The 17,012-nt window shown below is 55.3% G+C and overlaps 2 protein-coding genes across 5 annotated transcripts; both read right to left on the bottom strand.

Annotated features, from left to right (window-relative positions):
• Positions 1 to 17: 17 nt before the first annotated feature.
• UFSP1 (UFM1 specific peptidase 1 (inactive)) lies at positions 18 to 1,064 on the bottom strand. Its single transcript, XM_038539235.1, has one exon. The coding sequence runs from the start codon at positions 863 to 865 to the stop codon at positions 137 to 139; it is 729 nt and encodes a 242-aa protein (XP_038395163.1). The 5' UTR covers positions 866 to 1,064; the 3' UTR covers positions 18 to 136.
• A 153-nt stretch (positions 1,065 to 1,217) lies between these two features.
• ACHE (acetylcholinesterase) lies at positions 1,218 to 7,095 on the bottom strand. Of its 4 annotated transcripts, none has more exons than XM_038539231.1 (6): positions 6,983 to 7,082; positions 5,654 to 5,854; positions 4,269 to 5,352; positions 3,398 to 3,882; positions 2,455 to 2,624; positions 1,218 to 1,564 (listed from the first exon to the last, which is right to left on the bottom strand). In XM_038539231.1, the coding sequence occupies exons 3-6, from the start codon at positions 5,325 to 5,327 to the stop codon at positions 1,443 to 1,445; spliced, it is 1,836 nt and encodes a 611-aa protein (XP_038395159.1). In that variant the 5' UTR covers positions 5,328 to 5,352; positions 5,654 to 5,854; positions 6,983 to 7,082; the 3' UTR covers positions 1,218 to 1,442. The 4 variants fall into 4 exon arrangements, with proteins under 4 accessions (XP_038395159.1, XP_038395160.1, XP_038395157.1 ...); XM_038539232.1 differs by having other exon boundaries at positions 4,269 to 5,349; XM_038539229.1 differs by lacking the exon at positions 5,654 to 5,854 and having other exon boundaries at positions 4,269 to 5,349; positions 6,983 to 7,095.
• Between the last annotated feature and the right edge of the window lie 9,917 nt (positions 7,096 to 17,012).

Raw genomic sequence — 17,012 nt, 5'->3', positions numbered from 1 at the left:
ATTGGCTGGGGCCATGATTATGAGCTTCACCACTTTATTGATTCCAAGGGCCCAGGCAAGCTTTTTTATCTTTGAGAAAAGGGGATAGGTGAGTGTGTTCGGGGCCAGAGACTATCTCTGTTCTGGGACCCTAGTCTCAGTCCAGGGCATGCTGTTGATGTTGGGAGTTGCGGCTCGTCAAACACAGGTTGTAGAAGGAGTTGGGGTCAAAGGCTGTGCCCACTTCTCTCCATCCCACCCAGCCACCCGCCTGTAGTTCACTGGGATTTTTTGGATCACCCCAGAAGTGAGGGTCCAATACCAGAACATAGGCTTCCGTGCCTGGTCCCAGGCAGACTCCCAGCAAGGCCTTGGATTGTGCATCTGCATCTCCCCCAACCATCACAGGCCCCCCACCCCCTGCGAAGTGGGAGTAGAGCTTCTCCAGTTCTCCCTGAAGCCCTGCTCCACGGGGTATGTGACACAGGCGCCCCTGGGGCCCTCCGAAGTAGTCGAGGCAGAGGCTGGCTTCTACACAACCGATCCAGCTCTGGGAACCCCGGAACCCGGGGGACTTGTCGCCCATGTCCTCCAGGGCCGCCTGCACGGCGGCCAGCCCGGGCACGCGCGCGGACCAGCCCTCTGGCCACGAGCACAGCGTCTGCAGAGTGCGGTAGCCGCAGCCCCAGCCCCGGTCATCCAGGCCGTCGCAGCCGTAATGATAGTAAAGGTAGTGGCCCGAGAGGAGGGCCAGGCGAGCGGGCCCGCGGTCCGGCGGGGCTAGGCCCAGGTGGACGTCCTTCAGGGGCTTCAGGGCAGGCGGCGGGGAGGGAGGCCGAACGGACGCGTCGTCCTGGCGGCTCGGACGGGACTCCGGCTCCCGCATTTCGTCTCGACTCGGGGTCTTGAGCTAGCCGCAGGCAGGACCGGCGCGCGGGCTCCGGGGACGCTCGCCGGGTCTCCAGCAGCCACAGAAGTGCGAGCCGCGGCCTCGTGGAAGACGCCACCCTCCAGGCTCCCACAATGCACGCCGCGCCTCCGTCGCTACTGCGCTGGCGCGAGCTCCGCCTCCTGAGCGGAGTGTGAGTGGCAGGGCCCGGCCGGGGCTGGGTGGTGGGAGCCGCACGCTCCGCCCGGCTACAGAGATCGGCAAGTTTGGCTGGCTCTCGCGCCCGCCCCTCCGTCTACTCAGCCCCGAGGTTGCGGCCCGCTCCTCGCTCCCTAGTCGCGCATACTGCTGTGGCTGTAACAGTTTATTGGCGGCCCAGAGGGGCGAAGGCACCGCGGGGGAGGGGCTCGGCCCGAGACATGCAGAGGACGGGGAGCCTCCGGGGATAGTCGGTGGGGAGGGTGGACAGGGTCTAGGGCTCCTCTGTGTTATATCCCGGCCCTTAGATGAGTATATACAGCTAGGGGGCCGGGCGGGGCGAGCAGGGCGGTAAGACGTGGGGGTCCCGTCTGGGTCACAGGTCTGAGCAGCGATCCTGCTTGCTGTAATGGTCAAACTGGTTCTTCCAGTGCACCATGTAGGAGCTCCAGCGGTGGAACTCCGCCTTCCACTGGCGCTCCGCCTCGTCCAGCGTGTCTGCGGCCAGGGCGCCCAGCAAGTGGGTTGGAGGAGGACAAGGGGAAGAGCGGGGAACGTACATGGTGGGGGACGTCAGTGCAGGAGGATACAAGGAGAATGCAGGAGGGTACCGAGGATGGTGGAAATAGGATCGGAGAAACACGCGAAAGACGAAAGACCAGAGGAGGGATGAGAGTGCGGGCGGGGCCAGAGAAGGATGGCGGGAAGGAAGGTGGGGGGAGGAGGAAATGACCGGAAGACAGGGGGACAGAAAGGATCGGAAGACGGAGGATCCGTGGATTGGTGGGGAAAAGAAGAGACAGAAATGGTTGGCTGTTACAGCTCCACTAGGGGGTGCTATCTAGCTCCCGGCCCTCCCTCTCCCCCCCCCCAACACCAGGCTCAAGCTCCAAATAATTTTATAAAAAAGAAAATTGGCTTTTTCGTTTCCATTTCAACAACAAAGGCGTGTGGGTCCCTGAGACGAGTCCTAGGTCACCACCCCCTCCCAGCCCTGGCCAATTTGAGTTTCTCGGTTTGAGGAGGGAGGGTGCTTTGGGTCGGAGATCCCTGAGTAGAGCCCTTGCCCACTGTCCGACCACTCATTAGAGGAGGGGCCCCTGAGGCCGGAGGGGTAAGTGGCCATGGTCACAGCCGCAGGAGCCCGGAGAGGTGGAAGAAGAGGAGAAGGGGCAGGGGAAGGCCGGGCCTGGACCTCCGGGATGCCTCCCCGTGGGCGGGGCCTGAGCAGGTGCTGGGAGCCTTCGAGGCTGGCGGCGGGGGGTGGGGGGGAGGTTTTGGGAAAAGAGGGGTTACACCCGGCCAGCTCCCACTCCCCTCTGTTTGCGCCCCTTTTCTGCCCTCCGCCCGTCCTGCCCGCTGGCCCCTGCCCGCTGGCCCCTGCCTACCGGTGGCGCTGAGCAATTTGGGTAGGAAGCGGTTCCAGAAGGCGCAGGCTTGGGCGCGCAGCCCCCGGCGCACCTCCAGCGGCCGGAGGTTCAAGCTCACGTACTGCTGCGCTCCCGCCGTGTACGGTGGCCACTGCGGGACTTTGGGGTCCCGGGGGTCATTGGGGTCCCTTCGAAAGGAAAGGGAAGGCTTAGCCTCCAGCAAGCCGGCCCCGCCCTCCCTTGGGACTGTGGACTGGAGATGGAGAGCAGGAAAGAGGCAGGCTGTTTCTTGACCCGTGCCCTCTTAGGCTCCCGGGAGAACGCATCCCTTGCTTCCCACCTCGTTAACCCCTCTTTCTGGTCTCCGGGATCCCCCATCGTCTGGAGCCATCCCCTTCCTCTTGCTCTCCCTCTTTCTGCCTGTCCCTGGGCTTTACTGCTCCACCTTTGTCTTTGTTTCTCCCATCTAAAGCATCACTAGGATTTATGAGCCCTTACTCTGTAAGCGGGCTCAGTTCTAGCTCTACAAACATCTTGTTTGCATCTGACAACACCCACGTGATGTCGGATTTATGGTCCCCTTCTTCGGACAGGTAAACTGGTGTGTGAATATGTATATATGCATGTGTGCATGTCATGCCTAATAAAATCACCACTGGCCCAACCAGACCCAGCTCTCTACAGTTTAAGCCCCAAAGTACTGTGATAACTCCTTTGTCTCCCTGTCTCTCTTTGCTCCGCTTCCCTCCCTTTCTGTCCTCGTCTCTTCCGGACTTGCCATCCTGCTTTCCTCTCCAATATCTCTTGGTCATTCTGTCTCCCTCTTTGTCTCCTTTCTTTTGTGAACGTTTCCATCCCTCTCTGGCCCCTTCTGTCTGCCTGTTTGTCTTCCTCTCTCTCTGTCCCCTCTGCTCTTGCTTCTCTGGCTCCTGGAGGCCCTCCTCCCCTCAGTACTGCTGACCCTGTGCGGGCGAAGTTGGCCCAGTATCTCATCAGTCGCTGGGCAAAGGTTCTCTCTTCAGCGGTATAGTTTAGCGAGGGTTCCAGAGGGAGCCCAAAGATGAACTCGATCTCGTAGCCGTGGGGCACCCCCATCCAGAGGGGCCAGGTGAGCGTGGACGAGCGATGTTCAAAGATGTAGGCATAGACCCGAGCCCCCTGGGCAGCCAGGCGTCCAGCCAGCTGGGCCACGGGGCACACGACGTTGTGGTCACCCACCACATCACTCATGGCCTCTCTCAGGCGTGCCGGGTCCTCAGGGTGCAGCCAGTCTGTGTAATGCAGGACCACAGCCTCGGCAGCTAGGTCACTCGCCTGGGGGACCCCGACCCGCACCCCAGCCAGGAACTGGGCCCGGCTGATGAGAGATTCGTTGTCTTTGCTGAAGCCTGGGGCCCCGTAAACCAGAAAATAGGAGCCCTCATCCTTCACCACACCCACCAGCACCTGGGAGGACAGGATAGAGAGATGGGGGGGGGGGGCACAGACAGACAGGCAGACAGAAACAGATGAACAAAGAGCCAGAGAGATCAATAGTTATAGACCCCAGCACCACGGAGGAAGAGAGTATGAGGTTGGGGAAGGGACAGAGAGAAAGAAAATGTACCCACGTTTCCTTTTCTCTCTGCCCCACTGGCCACCCTGGGATCTGAGCTCTCAGGGAGGAGGGGGCGGCCATGAGGCCAGGAGCCCTGGCCTTTGGGATTTGGATCTCAAGAAGCCTTTTTGCCTGGGCCTGGGTCCCGGGGTGGGGGTGGGGGAGTAGGGGTTGGGCTGTGTGGGGGAGAACAAGCCTAGAGGAACCAGCTTCACCCCTTCCAGCCACTAGTCACCTGCAGCCCGTGGAAGTCTCCAGCACTGATGAGGGCCTCCGGGGTGTCACTGAGGAAGTCACCATCCACCACAGGCACGAAAGAGAAGCGGAAGACACTTTCCTGAGGCAGCACATGCCACTCGTGGTCCACCAGGTCCTGAGCTGGCCGTGTCCTCAGGCAGGCGACCAGCTCTGTGTCATTGCCACCGGCCCCCCCTGGGGGACAGCCCACCAGGCGTGCCAGCAGTGTGGCCCTGCGGCGGGCCTCTCCCACACCCACTGTGGCCCAAGGGCCGTTGGGTGCTCCACTCTGCAGCACAGCCCTGTGGAACAGGCCCCGGCTGGGAGGGGACAGCAGGTGCATGCCCACTGAGGCCGCACCAGCGCTTTCCCCGAACACAGTCACTGCCCTTGGGTCGCCCCCGAAGGTGGCCACATTCTCCTGCACCCACTGCAGTGCCAGCCTCTGATCCAGTAGACCCACGTTGCCTGGGGCCTCCCGGCTCCCTGGCAGGGCCAAGAAGCCAAAGGCTCCCACCCGGTAGTTCATGGACACCAGCACGGTCCCCTCAGCCTGGGCCAGGAAGCGGCCATCATATACGTCCAGGGAGGAGGCGCCACTGTAGAAGCCACCCCCATAGATCCATACGAGGACAGGGGTGGGTGATGCAGGCCGGGGGTATGGTGTCCACACATTGAGGTAGAGGCAGTCTTCACTCAGCTCACGGTTGGGGTTCCACATCTCAGTGCCCTCAAAGCCAGGGTATAAGGTGTCCACATATTGGTAGCAGACGCTTTGGAAGGCTGTGGCGTCCAGCACCCCTGACCAGGGCCGCTTGGGCTCTGGTGGCAGAAAGCGACGGGGGCCCACAGGTGGCTCTGCGAAGGGGATGCCCAGAAAAGCAGAGACAGGGCCCCCGGGGGCCATTAGGCGGATGCCCCGCAGCCGGCCCCCACGCACTGTTACCAGCAGCTCTGGGTCCTCAGCCTCTGCCCCTCCTCCCAAGAGGAAGAGGAGGAGGAGAAGGATTGGGGAAGCCGGGGAGGGCGTGTGCAGGGGACACCAGGGGGGCCTCATGGCTGCCAGGGCAGGCAGGCGTCTGCTGGAGAAAGAAAGGCAGAGGGTGAAGGCCTGAGGCTGCCAGGAGGGAGATTAGGTAACACTCTTGACCAGGGGTTATCACTGAGCTGCAGAGGAGGTGGGGCAGGTTGGGAGAGGGGAGAGAAATGGAGGGAGGGAGACGGGCAGAGACAAGGACACAGGGAGACAGGGAGAAGCAAGAAGGGACAGAGATCCAGCACACACACACCACCCAGACAGGGGAGTGAGAGAACGAAGGGAAGAGAGGCGAGGCCTGCCAGGTGATCCCTTCCCCTGCCTCACAGAGGGCCCATCACTCTCACCTCCTAAGCTCCAGCTGGGTGGACTGGGTTGGGCCCAGCCAGAGCAGTGCGGCCACCGCACCAGAGGCCGCAATCCACACACAAGCTACCCGTCAGGGGCGGGGCCCTCACTGACGGAGGCGCCGATGGGGAAGCTCGCGGTGGCGTGAAGGCGCAGCCTCTCCTGAGTTGGCCGGGTCGGGGTGGGGGAATGGGGGGGCCCTAGAGAGTGGGTTGGGCATTCAAGGGTGTGGGAGCTACAGGCCCCGGGGCACCCCAAATCCTGCTTACTGCACACTCTGCCCCACCCTGCCTCTCCTCCTCCACTGTCTGGCATGGGGCGCCGGTGCCCGTGGGTACTGGTTAGCTACGCACTCGCCTTGCCTAGTCTTAGAGATTAGGCTCGCCAGCCCCAGTCCCCCAGGACTCGAGTCCCCCATCCATCCGATGCTGCCGGGGCACGCTGCCGCCAGTGGGGGGCAGTAGAGACCGAGAAAAGGAAGGCGCTCCCCGCCCCGAGTCCCGGAACCGGGAACTCGGGGCGGGGGTCTGGAGGCTCGCGGGCATTGCGGAGGGGTCTGGAGGGCGAACCGAGACGCCTGCGTCCTCCGAGCTCAGGAGATCCCCTGCCGCAGGGGCGAGGGCGCTATTTTGGGGCAGCAGCTGCTGCGGTTCCGGCGTCTCCAGCCAAGGGATCAAAATTCCCCGGGTCGGAACTCCCCCCTCGCGCGGCGGTCACCTCTCACCCAGCCAACCCGCCGCCCTGAGGCTGGGGTGGTGGTGGTGGTGGTGGTGGTGGTGGTGGTGGTGGGGATTAACTAGGAAACCCGAGTGCGGCTAATTATAACTCGGGGCTTCCGCTGAGCCTCCCCTTTCCCCAAAATAGGGACGGAGTCCCCGTGGGAGGGGGACGCCTGGGCCTCCGAGGGGGCTTCGGCTGGGCGCCACGCAGGGGCGCTGGGGGTGCGGGATCCGCAGGGAGGGGAGCCAGCCTGGCGCCAGCAACCTGCGCAGCTCGGGTTCCGCCCCGAGCAGGGGGCGTCTTCCAGTGGCCCCGGACTTGGGGGCGGGCGGGGGAAGGGGCACTCGGGGGTCCCCACAGGAATTCGAGAGCAGAGGCTCTCGATGGCCCCGCAGGGTGCCGGCTCCCGCGCAGGCGACCGTTAAGTATGCGGCGGCGAGGCAAGAGTTAAGGATGAGTGTGGGGCGGCGGGGGGCGTCGCTGGGCAGGCCCGGGGGCGCGGTGGGCGTCCCGTTTGGGGGCCCGGATCCCTGCAGGAGCGCACATTTTCCCGGACGCGGAGTGGGCGGCGGGCCGGGGGAGGGTCCCGGCCGGGGCGGGAGACTCACCTGAGGCGGCCGAGCCGGGCCGGGCCGGCGCCGGGAGCTGGAGGCGGCCGATGTTCCCCGGCGCAGGCTGAGCCGACTCTGACAGCCGCCGCCTCCGGCCCCCCGCACACACCCCTCCGGGCCGCGGCGCCCCCGCCCGCCCCCGCCCCCGCCCCCGCCCACTGTCTCCGCCCCCGCCCCTCCCCGCCTCCCCGGGCTGCCACCTCCCCTCCCTCTCCCTTCGTCCGAGCCGAGACCCAGAGACCCCGGGCCCGGACGGACTCCGGTGACAGACGCCGACTGAAGGACAGACACGGTGACACGACCGAAAGCCCCGCAGCGCAGAGCAGACAGAGTGACAGACGGACAGAAGCCGCGGAGACAGACACGCAGACGGCCAGTCGCGGGCAAGTGACAGCTCCAGACAAACGGTGACCGACACTCACAGACGGACGGACACACGCACCGGGACACCCTGACAGCCTCAGTCAGGACCAGGGGCCCAATAAATGAACATCCTTGGCCACGACACAGCGAGGGTGGCATGGGAGGACCGGCACGTGAAAGTGAGGCTGAGGACCCCGCGGGGGTCCGAGTGGTACTGGCGGAGAAAAGGTGACGTGGGGCACTCCTGGGGGATGAGGGCACACCTGTGGGAATGAAGACGAGAACGTGAGATCACTAATGGACATGAAGGAGGGCCCCACGGAAGAAGACCCCCGGGGCAAGGGAGAGGTGACTCGGGGACATCCCAGAAGGCAAGACGTGGTGGCACGCGCAAGGCTCCGGGGTGAGGCCGCACTCCGCTGCCGCAGTGGAAACTTCCGGAACCCCCGCGGGTGGGTTTGCTCTGGTTCCCTGACGGGTGAGCTGGGACTTTCGTCACCAGGGTCCGGTCGGGGCATGACATCACCAGACCAGGCTCTCATTGGCCGCTGCGGCCGGCAGGTGGGAGCGGCCTGGCCCGGGAAGCCCCCAGCCTGTTCCGAGGGGCCTGGGCCGCACGGACCCCCACGACCCGCCCTCCAGGGGTCACCCATGGGAACAGTGCGACCGTGGCGGCGTCCCCACGCCCGAGGTGAGAGTGGAAAAGCGTGCAGCGGTGTGCCCGCACGAGTACGCCCCTCGGAACGGCCTTCCACTCCGGGAACCCGGGGCTCGGGCGCCCGCAGCCCGCTGCGTGGGAGACCGGCCTGCGCGGGCGAGCCTCGGGGCGTGCGTGCGCGCGCGCGGCGGTGCGGGATGTTGCGTGGGGCGTGCGGGCGCGCGCACGTTGACTCGGGCGCCCCGCGGCCGCCGCCGGTGGGCTGCAGCTAGAGGCCGGCGTCCCCGGGTCTCCTCGGGTCCCGGCGGGGGTCGTGCGGTCCGCCCGAATCCAGAGAGCTTCCGCGCCCCGTTCCGCGCGGTCCCGGCTCCCCACGCTGGGCGCCCCCAGCCCTCCCGCTCCGCGGGAACTGGCCCCCACAGGCCCGTGGACCCGCGCTGGGTCCACTCTCCGCTCGCGCGCGACGGCCGCCAGGTGGCGCCGAAGGGAGCCGCTTCGGGCGTCAGAGACGGGGACCGGGTTGGGGCTGGCGGAGACGAGCCTCACACGGTCTGTGCCCACCGTTTCCGCCCTTCCGGCTTCAGGCAACCCGGATGCCCCGCGAGGACACCGAGGCTCCCTGCATCCGGATTTCAAGGTCCTGGACCCACTGGTGGAGAGCTCCCCACTGATCAGACCCGTCTCCAGCTCCACTCCCTCAAGAGCAGGCATAAGGGCTGTGGGTTTGGGTGGGGGACAGAAAAATGAACAGTCGGTGTTGCTGCGGGAGAAAAGGACCTGAGGCAGGTTTCTGCGCATGGTCATTATGAATTATTAGAATAATGAAAACAAACTGAATGAATGAGCAGAGGCCTGCTCCAGGCCCGAGGTGGTAGGGATTTGGGGCCTGTAAAAGGCCCTGGTAGTGATGGGGGCTTGTTTCCTTGTCACTTTCCAAAACAGGCGGTGCCACGCAAGTGGCTTTTTAAATCATGAGGTCCTAGGGAGGACAGGGACAGCTTGTAGCCCAAGTAGTTACGAACTAGTATACCTTACTGGCTTTGAAAGTCAAAGGACAAAGCATGTTGTAGGAGCTGGCCCAGCAGAGACCTCCTTGGAGAGGTCAGTGCTGACCTCAGACTGGACCTGCTTTTGAGTCAAGGACAGGATACCCAGGATGGGCTGGAAGCTCCCAGGAAAAAAGACCCTATATTTAGCTGGGTGGGAGTAAATGGATTTCACCAACAGAAAAGGTGCCCAAAAGCATCTGCAGGGGCTGGACTTGACAGCAAGGACCAGGGGAGTTCCTGCCTCCTTGGGCATGGCAACAGTGGGGCAGTACTTGAGGGGTTACCAATGGGAGGTAAGGGCAAAGCAGGTTGTGCAGTGTTCTGAAGTCAGAACTTTATTCTTTCCAGGAGCAGGAGTGGGCTATGGAAGTTCAGTCAGTAGGAGAGGGAGGAGGAAGTGGCATCTGAGGATGCTTGAGAATCTGGGGCAGGAAGAGATGCAGCCATTTATGTCAACACTGTCCTTCCTATTCTCCAGGTGCTGGGAGGGCAGGGCACGGCTGCACAGGGAGATGGGAGGAAAAGCAGGCAGGTCTGGCAGGTCTGATAGGGGGTAGGTTGGGATCCCAGGAGGGTGTCCTGCTCCTGGAGAGCCCCTGATGTGTCTCCCTAGGCCCTGGCTCAGGGAGGGGTCAGTTGAATGTCCAGCTGCAAGTCTACATGGAGTTCTAGGGCATGCAGGTCCTGTTCCCACTTAAGCAGGTGTACCCAGGGCTCTGCAGCTGTAAGCAAATCTGAGAAATGTGCTGAGGGGCCACAGATGTGTCCTCAGCCTCAGTTTGTCCCAGGATTGTGAGGATGGAGGAGACAATGCAGATTGTGTCCCACCTCAGTCTCTTTTTTTTTTTTTTTTTTAAGATTTTATTTATTCATGAGAGACACACACAGAGAGCCAGAGACACTGGTAGAGGGAGAAGCAGGCTCCCTGCCGTGGGCCGTATCCGGGACTTGATCCCAGGACCCTGGGATCACGACCTGAGCCAAAGGCAGACGCTCAACTACTAAGCCATCCAGGTGCCCCTCAGACAGTCTTTAAATTAGCAAGGGACCACCCGAGAGCGCCAGGACAGAGGATCCACATGGCATTGGAGTTAACCCTGGACTGGAATTCCTGATTACTGGGTTCTTGCTCAGTGCTCTGCTGTCAGTGAGACTTCTGGAGAGTCCCATGCCTTTCCTGGGCCTCAGTTTCCCCATGTGTAAAATGGTGGGTTGGACTTGAGTGTACGTAAAAATCATGGAGTCCACTAGAGGGACTGATCCATCTGGTGTTGGATGGAGTCCTTAAAGTATGTAGATTCAGCAAGTCGTTAGGGCAGTCCCATGAGGTGGTCTGAAGATGGATCACATGAGGAGCAATGCTGGACTAGGCTTCCCCACATTCAGTCCAAATTGGCTTGAGACCATGTGGATCAGAAGAAGGTGCTGTGGGTGCAAGAACTAACAGGGGCACCTCTGGCCACGAAGGGAGATGGTCAAGGATTTGAACCTCTTCTTAAAAAAGGATAGAAATTTCAGGAACAGTCCTCTTCTTACCTTGAGCTTTACCCTAACTTTTGTTAACACAGGGGACCACGACTTCTATTACATCCTTGCTCCACCTCTGCCAACAAAGAGGATTCTTTATCTCCTCTGTTTATTGGTTAGGATTTAGTTCAGTGATATGAGACAGAAAACCAAACAATAATGGCATGAATGAAATACAATGAGGATACATTTCTCTCTTACGTAAAGGAGACCCAGAAGTACACCATGCAGGATTGACAGAGGACCCTTAAATGTCAGAGACCAGGTTCCTTTGCACAGAATTTTGTTACTTAAACATCTTTAGCAGATAGCTCCACTATATGGTGTAATATGGCTGCTGATGCATCAGTCATCACATCTGCATTCCAGCCAGCAGGCAGGAGGAAGGACTGATGAAGAGCATCACTTCTCCCTTCAAGGACATTGCTTGGAAATCGTACAGCACTTCGGTTTATATTGCATTGGCCACACCCTGGGATTTTTTTGTGACCTTTGACACCGCTGCCCCTCCCCGCCACCAGCTGCTTCTCCAAGGAAACGCAGTTTCTAGGGCCATCCGCTGGAGGGCGCTAGGGTGAAGACCTGGCGGGGCCGCGCCTCTGCTACTGGTGCTGCCGCAGGTGGTGGCGCTGAGCGTCTACGTGGCGAGCTGCCAGAGGAGCGGCGGTCAAGGTGAGCGCGCAGGAGTGGGGGTGAGGGCGGCCCGGCTCTGGCTCAGGCGGCGCAGCGCCCGGACCAGGGCCCTCCCACCATCCCTGCGTGCAAGCAAGGCGAGGCGTAGGTTCCAGATGTCCTCAGGGGATGCCCGCTGCTTATGGCTGGAGGCGCCTGGTGAAGCCACTGCCCCTATCCCCAATAAGCGGGGTCGTTGACCTGAAGAACTGGGAACAGCAGCCATGCAAGAAACTCTCCTTCCCTCTCTTCACCCAATCCTCTGACCCGTTCTGCACCTTGGCCTAAAATTCACACTTGATCAAAGTTACATCGTTATGCATGAGTCCTGCTGGGAATCAACTATCCATCCTATTTATACCCTTTCCCCCTTTTTTGCTGGTTTTGAGCATTTCACACAACTTTTAGCCTGTCTCTGGATAGACTCATTTTAGTTTCACAATTCTGTTGAATATCTAACCGGTTTACAGTATTCCCCATGCAGTTCATCAAACATCCTTTGGTTTATCCTCACCCTTTCTCTGGCTGGGGGGAAGGTCAAGTGGGAGTGTCATACCCTTGTGCCCCAACTGATTCGTTACAGACATCAGGGGGCACCTGGGTGGCTCAGACAGTTGAGCATCTGACTTTGATTTTGGTTCAGGTCATGATCTCAGGGTTATGAGATCGAGCCCCACATTGGGCTCTGCCCTAGACATGGAGCCTGCTTAAGAGTCTCTCTGCCCTCTCCTCCCTCTTTAAACAAGTAAATGTTGAATCAACAAAAAAATTGCAGACATCAGCACAATTCTCGGGTTGGTCTCCACCCATGAGCCGTAATGGTCCAAAAGGAGTGAAACGTATCCTGTAATTCACCAGGAGTGTGTTTACCCTCATGCTTACCATTTTTTTAAAAAAAGATTTTATTTATTTACTCATGAGAGACACAGAAAGAGGCAGAGACATAGAGAGAGAAGCAGGTTCCCCATGGGGAGCCTAATGTGGGACTTGATCCCAGGACCCCAGGATCATGACCTGAGCCGAAGGCAGATGCTCAACCACTGAGCCACCCAGGTGCCCCTAAACACTTGGTTTTATTGTAGGAAACACTCTGCCTGCATAAAACAAACAAGGAGAGAGACACACACACAGAGGATTCATGGGAAAAATTTCATATGGAATAAACTTCACATGGAAACAGAGTTTCAAAAAATATGTTGAAAGACATTTTGCCCATGATGTTCCTATATCATAGACATACTACAGACATACAGATGACTGCAAAGTATATGTAAAGATGCTCAATATCACCCAGCATCAGGGAAATGCAAATCAAAACTGCAATGAGATCTTAACTTGCACCTGTTAGAATGGCTATCCTCAGAAAGACAAGAAATAACAAGAGTTGGTGAGGATGTGGAGAAAAAGGAATGCTTGCGTAATGTTGGGGGTGTGAACTGGCACTATGGAAACAGTATAGTTCCCTCAAAAAGTAAAAATCAAACTACCATATGATCCAGCAATCCCACTTCTGGGGGTTTATCAAAGGAAACAAAAACAAAAACTTAAAAAGATATCTGCAACCCCATGTTCACTTGGCTATTTACAGTAGCCAAGACATGGAAACAACCCATGTCCATTGATGGATGAATGGATAAAGAAAATCTCTCTCTCTCTCTCTCTCTCTCTCTCTCACACACACACACACACACACAAACACAAACAAGGTATTCGGCCATAGAAAGGAAGGAAATCCTGCCATTTGCAACAACACGCATAAACCTTCTGGCCATTATGCCAAATGAAATAGAGAAAGATAGGTACCATATGATCTCACATATATGTAGAATCTAAAAAACCTCAATAAAACAAAACTGATCTCATTGATACAGGGAACAGATTGGTGGTTGCCAGAAGTGGGGGTTGCCAGGTGGGTGAAATGAGTGGAGTGGGTCAAAAGGTACAAACTTCCAGTTACAAAATAAGTAAGTCCTGAGGATGTGACTATGTGACATGGTGACTATGGTTAACAATGCTGTACTTCATATCTGAAAGTTACTAAGAAGGGATCCCTGGGTGACTCATCGGTTTAGCGCCTGCCTTTGGCCCAGGGCGTGATCCTGGAGACCTGGGATCGAGTCCCACATTGGGCTTCCTGCATGGAGCCTGCTTCTCCCTCTGCCTGTGTCTCTGCGTCTCTCTCTCTCTCTCTGTCTCTCAGGAATAAATAAATGAAATCTTAAAAAAAAAAAAAAAAAGAAAGTTTCTAGGAGAATAGACCTTAAAAGTTCTCATCACAAGAACAAAATCTGTTTAACTATGTGTAGTGATAGATATTAACTACACTTATTGTGGTAATCATTTCACTATATATATATATTTATATAAAAATATATTTATTTATTTTATGGGAGAAGCAGCCAATGCAATGGTTAGTCTTTATTGGAAAGAAGAAACTTTACAGCACATTTTGAGTAAGTTAGTGCTAAGGCTCAGTGGGTCAGCTGGTGGGGCACCAGCTTGTCATGGGTTCCATAGCTAGGGCATGGCTGAGTCTCAACGTTGTGCAGCCAGAAGCAGATGGTGGCAGTATTGTCCTCATGGTTGCAGACCACTATTCACTTATTGGTGATAGATGGGGACTAAGGGTCTCCCATGGTGCCTGAAGCTGCCTTTGGGGCTAGCATCTTGTATGGGTCCAGTCCCTTCTGTGCAGCCATCATAACCTTCCTTCTCCAGCCCAGTTGTCTGCCCATCATCAGTAGGAACACCATCTCCAGATGCCATGGAGCAGTGGCTCCATTAAGACTGCGGTCCCTGAGATCCTGTGCATTAGTGTTCCAACTCTGTGAAGCAACCTTGAAGCCATCATGCCCACTACAAACAGCAGCACTTCCAGTATATACATATACTGAATCATTATGGTGTACACTTGAAACTAATATAATGTATGTCAATTATGTCTCAATTACAAAACAAAACAAAAATGTACTACAGAACATTTAAATAATGAACAAAAAGCATACTGTTAATCCTGAAAGTATCTTTGGAGACATTAAATATACAGTGCCCATGCGGATAGGGTTGAGCAATTTGTGTTTTATTAAGAATATTTATTTATTTATTTGAAAGAGAGAGAAAGAGAGAGAGAGAGAGAGAGAGAGCAGGAGGGGCAGGGGAAGAAAGAGGATCACAAAGCAGATTCCTCGTTGAGCCCAGAGCCTAGAGGAGGACTTGCTCACAGGACCTTGAGATCGTGACCTGAGCCCGAATCAAGAGTCTGCTGCTTAACTGTCTGAGCCACCCAGGGGCCTCCAATATGTGTTTTTAATTTTTATTTATTTATTTTTAAAAAGATTTTATTTATTTATTCATGAGACACACACACACACACACAGAGACACAGGCAGAGGGAGATGCAGGCTCCACTCAGGGAGCTTGACGTGGAACTCAATCCTGGGACTCCACCATCATGCCCTGGGCCAAAGGCAGGCACTCAACCGCTGAACCACCCAGAGATCTCCAATATGTGTTTTTTAAATATAAATTTGTAAATGCTTTTAAAAAATATTTTATTTGTTTATTCGCGAAAGACACACAGAGAGAGTCAGAGACATAGTCAGAGGGAGAAGCAGGCTCCCTGCCGGGCACCCAATGTGGGACTTGATCCCAGGAGCCCAGGATGAAGGTTGAGCTGAGGCAGATGCTCAACCACTGAGCCACCAGGTGCCCCTGTAAATGCTTTTTGTATATTACAGATACTAACCTATTATCTGTCATCCACATTGCAAAAGTTTTCCCCAATGTATTCTTTTTCTACTTTGTATTGTTTTAATATCTTTCCCTCATAAAAAAAAATGTTGCATTTTTATGTAGTAGAAAAGTGGAATTTTACTTTTGTAGTAGAAAAGTGGAATTTTGAAATGGGGTTTCTCATTTATTTTTTTTACTTATAGCCTTCTAGCCCATGCCCATTTTTGTACAGTTCACAGGCTTAGGCATTGTTTTTTTTTTTTTTTAATAATTTTTATTTATTTATGATAGTCATACAGAGAGAGAGAGAGAGGCAGAGACATAGGCAGAGGGAGAAGCAGGCTCCATGCACCGGGAGCCCGACGTGGGATTCGATCCCGGGTATCCAGGATCGCGCCCTGGGCCAAAGGCAGGCGCTAAACCGCTGCGCCACCCAGGGATCCCGGGGTTTCTCATTTAAAATACTTTCCTTACACTGGGTGTTATTCTGTATGTTGGTAAATTGAACACCAATAAAAAATTAATTTATTAAAAAAAACAACAAAAAATAAATAAAATATTTTCCTCAGCTCTCAAGTTATATGAAGAGCCTCTTAGATTTTTCTCTAGAAAGTTTATTTTTTTCTTATATTTTTGATTGAGCTTGCCTTTTATTTTATTTTATTTTATTTTATTTTATTTTATTTTATTTTATTTATTCATGAGAGACACACACAGAGAGAGAGGCAGAGACACAGGCAGAGGGAGAGGCAGGCTCCATGCAGGGAGCCCCATGTGGGACTCGATCCTGGGTCTCCAGGATCACACCCCAGGCTGAAGGCAGCGCTAAACCACTGAGCCACCGGGGCTGCCCTATTGCTCATTCTTATCATAACATTATACTGTTTGGATTGCAGTCATTTTATGATATGCTTTTAAAACTTAAAATATGCTTTTTGGGTTTTGTTTTAACTTTTTGGTTTTGCTTTTTTCTTGTCATAAATTTTAATATATGATGAGGCAAGCCTCCTTACAATTATTTTTCACAATTTTCCAGTATATCCTTAGACATTTATTCACCTACATGGGCTTTAAGGTAATTGTGTCCATGAAGAAAATTCAACCCTGTTGGGATCTTCATTAAAATTGCATTGAATGTATACATTAATTTTAGGAGACTCAACATATTTTTGTTGTAAAAATCTTTTATTTATTTATTAAAAAAAAAAACAAACAAACCTAGGGATGCCTGGGTGGCTCAAAGATTGGGCATCTGTCTTTGGCTCAGGACGTGATCCCAGGATCCGGGATCTAGTCCCACATCAAGCTCCCTGTGAGGAGCCTGTTTCTTCCTCTGCTTGTGTCTCTGCCTTGCTCTTTCTGCGTCTCTCATGAATAAATAAATAAATCTTAAAAAAAAATCTCTACACCCTGGGGCACCTTGGCGCCTCAGTGGTTGAGCGTCTACCTTCTGCTCAGGTCATGATCCTAGGGTCCCAGGACGGAGTCCCTCACTGGGTTTCTGCAGGGAGCCTACTTCTCCCTCTGCCTATGTCTCTGCCTCTCTCTGTCTCTCATGAATAAATAAGTAAAATCTTTAGAAAAAATTTAAAAATATCATTTAGATTAGCCTTTAAAAATTTGCATTATGGAGTCAAATTATATATATTCTTCTGTGAATTGATTGTTATCCTCAATATTAACCTATTTTAAGATGTGAAATATCATGTTCTACCCGTGAAAGATCAGTACTAAAATTCTTTCCATTGCTGTCTTATCTCTTCTACAGAATGTCCAGAAGTGATGCTAGGTGCTACCATCTCGGCTTCTCACACCATTTTCTGTATTGGCACAGGACCCAGTGTTGAAAGTACCTCCTTCCCATTTTTTAAAAAGATTTTATTTATTTATCCATTAGAGACACACACAGGGAAAGAAGCGGAGACACAGGCAGAGGGAGAAGCAGGCTCCATGCAGGGAGCCCGATGTGGGACTTGGTCCCAGGACTCCAGGATCAGGCCCTGGGCCGAAGGCAGACGCTTAACTG

Source organism: Canis lupus, chromosome 6 (genome assembly GCF_011100685.1).
Source record: "Canis lupus familiaris isolate Mischka breed German Shepherd chromosome 6, alternate assembly UU_Cfam_GSD_1.0, whole genome shotgun sequence".
Taxonomy (NCBI): Eukaryota; Metazoa; Chordata; class Mammalia; order Carnivora; family Canidae; genus Canis; species Canis lupus.
Note: the sequence above shows the minus strand (reverse complement) of the source record. Positions and strands in the feature narration are given on the sequence as shown.

What these genes read in the sequence shown, in the direction of transcription:
- UFSP1 (XM_038539235.1), bottom strand. Translation starts at nt 865, where the DNA reads ATGCGGGAGCCGGAGTCCCGTCCGAGCCGCCAGGACGACGCGTCCGTT.
- ACHE (XM_038539229.1), bottom strand. Translation starts at nt 5,327, where the DNA reads ATGAGGCCCCCCTGGTGTCCCCTGCACACGCCCTCCCCGGCTTCCCCA. An exon ending in GCCAACTTCGCCCGCACAGG is followed by an intron (nt 2,625 to 3,397) that starts GTCAGCAGTACT and finishes TTCCTTTCGAAG; the next exon opens with GGACCCCAATGACCCCCGGG. An exon ending in CAAATTGCTCAGCGCCACCG is followed by an intron (nt 1,565 to 2,454) that starts GTAGGCAGGGGC and finishes CCCTGGCCGCAG; the next exon opens with ACACGCTGGACGAGGCGGAG.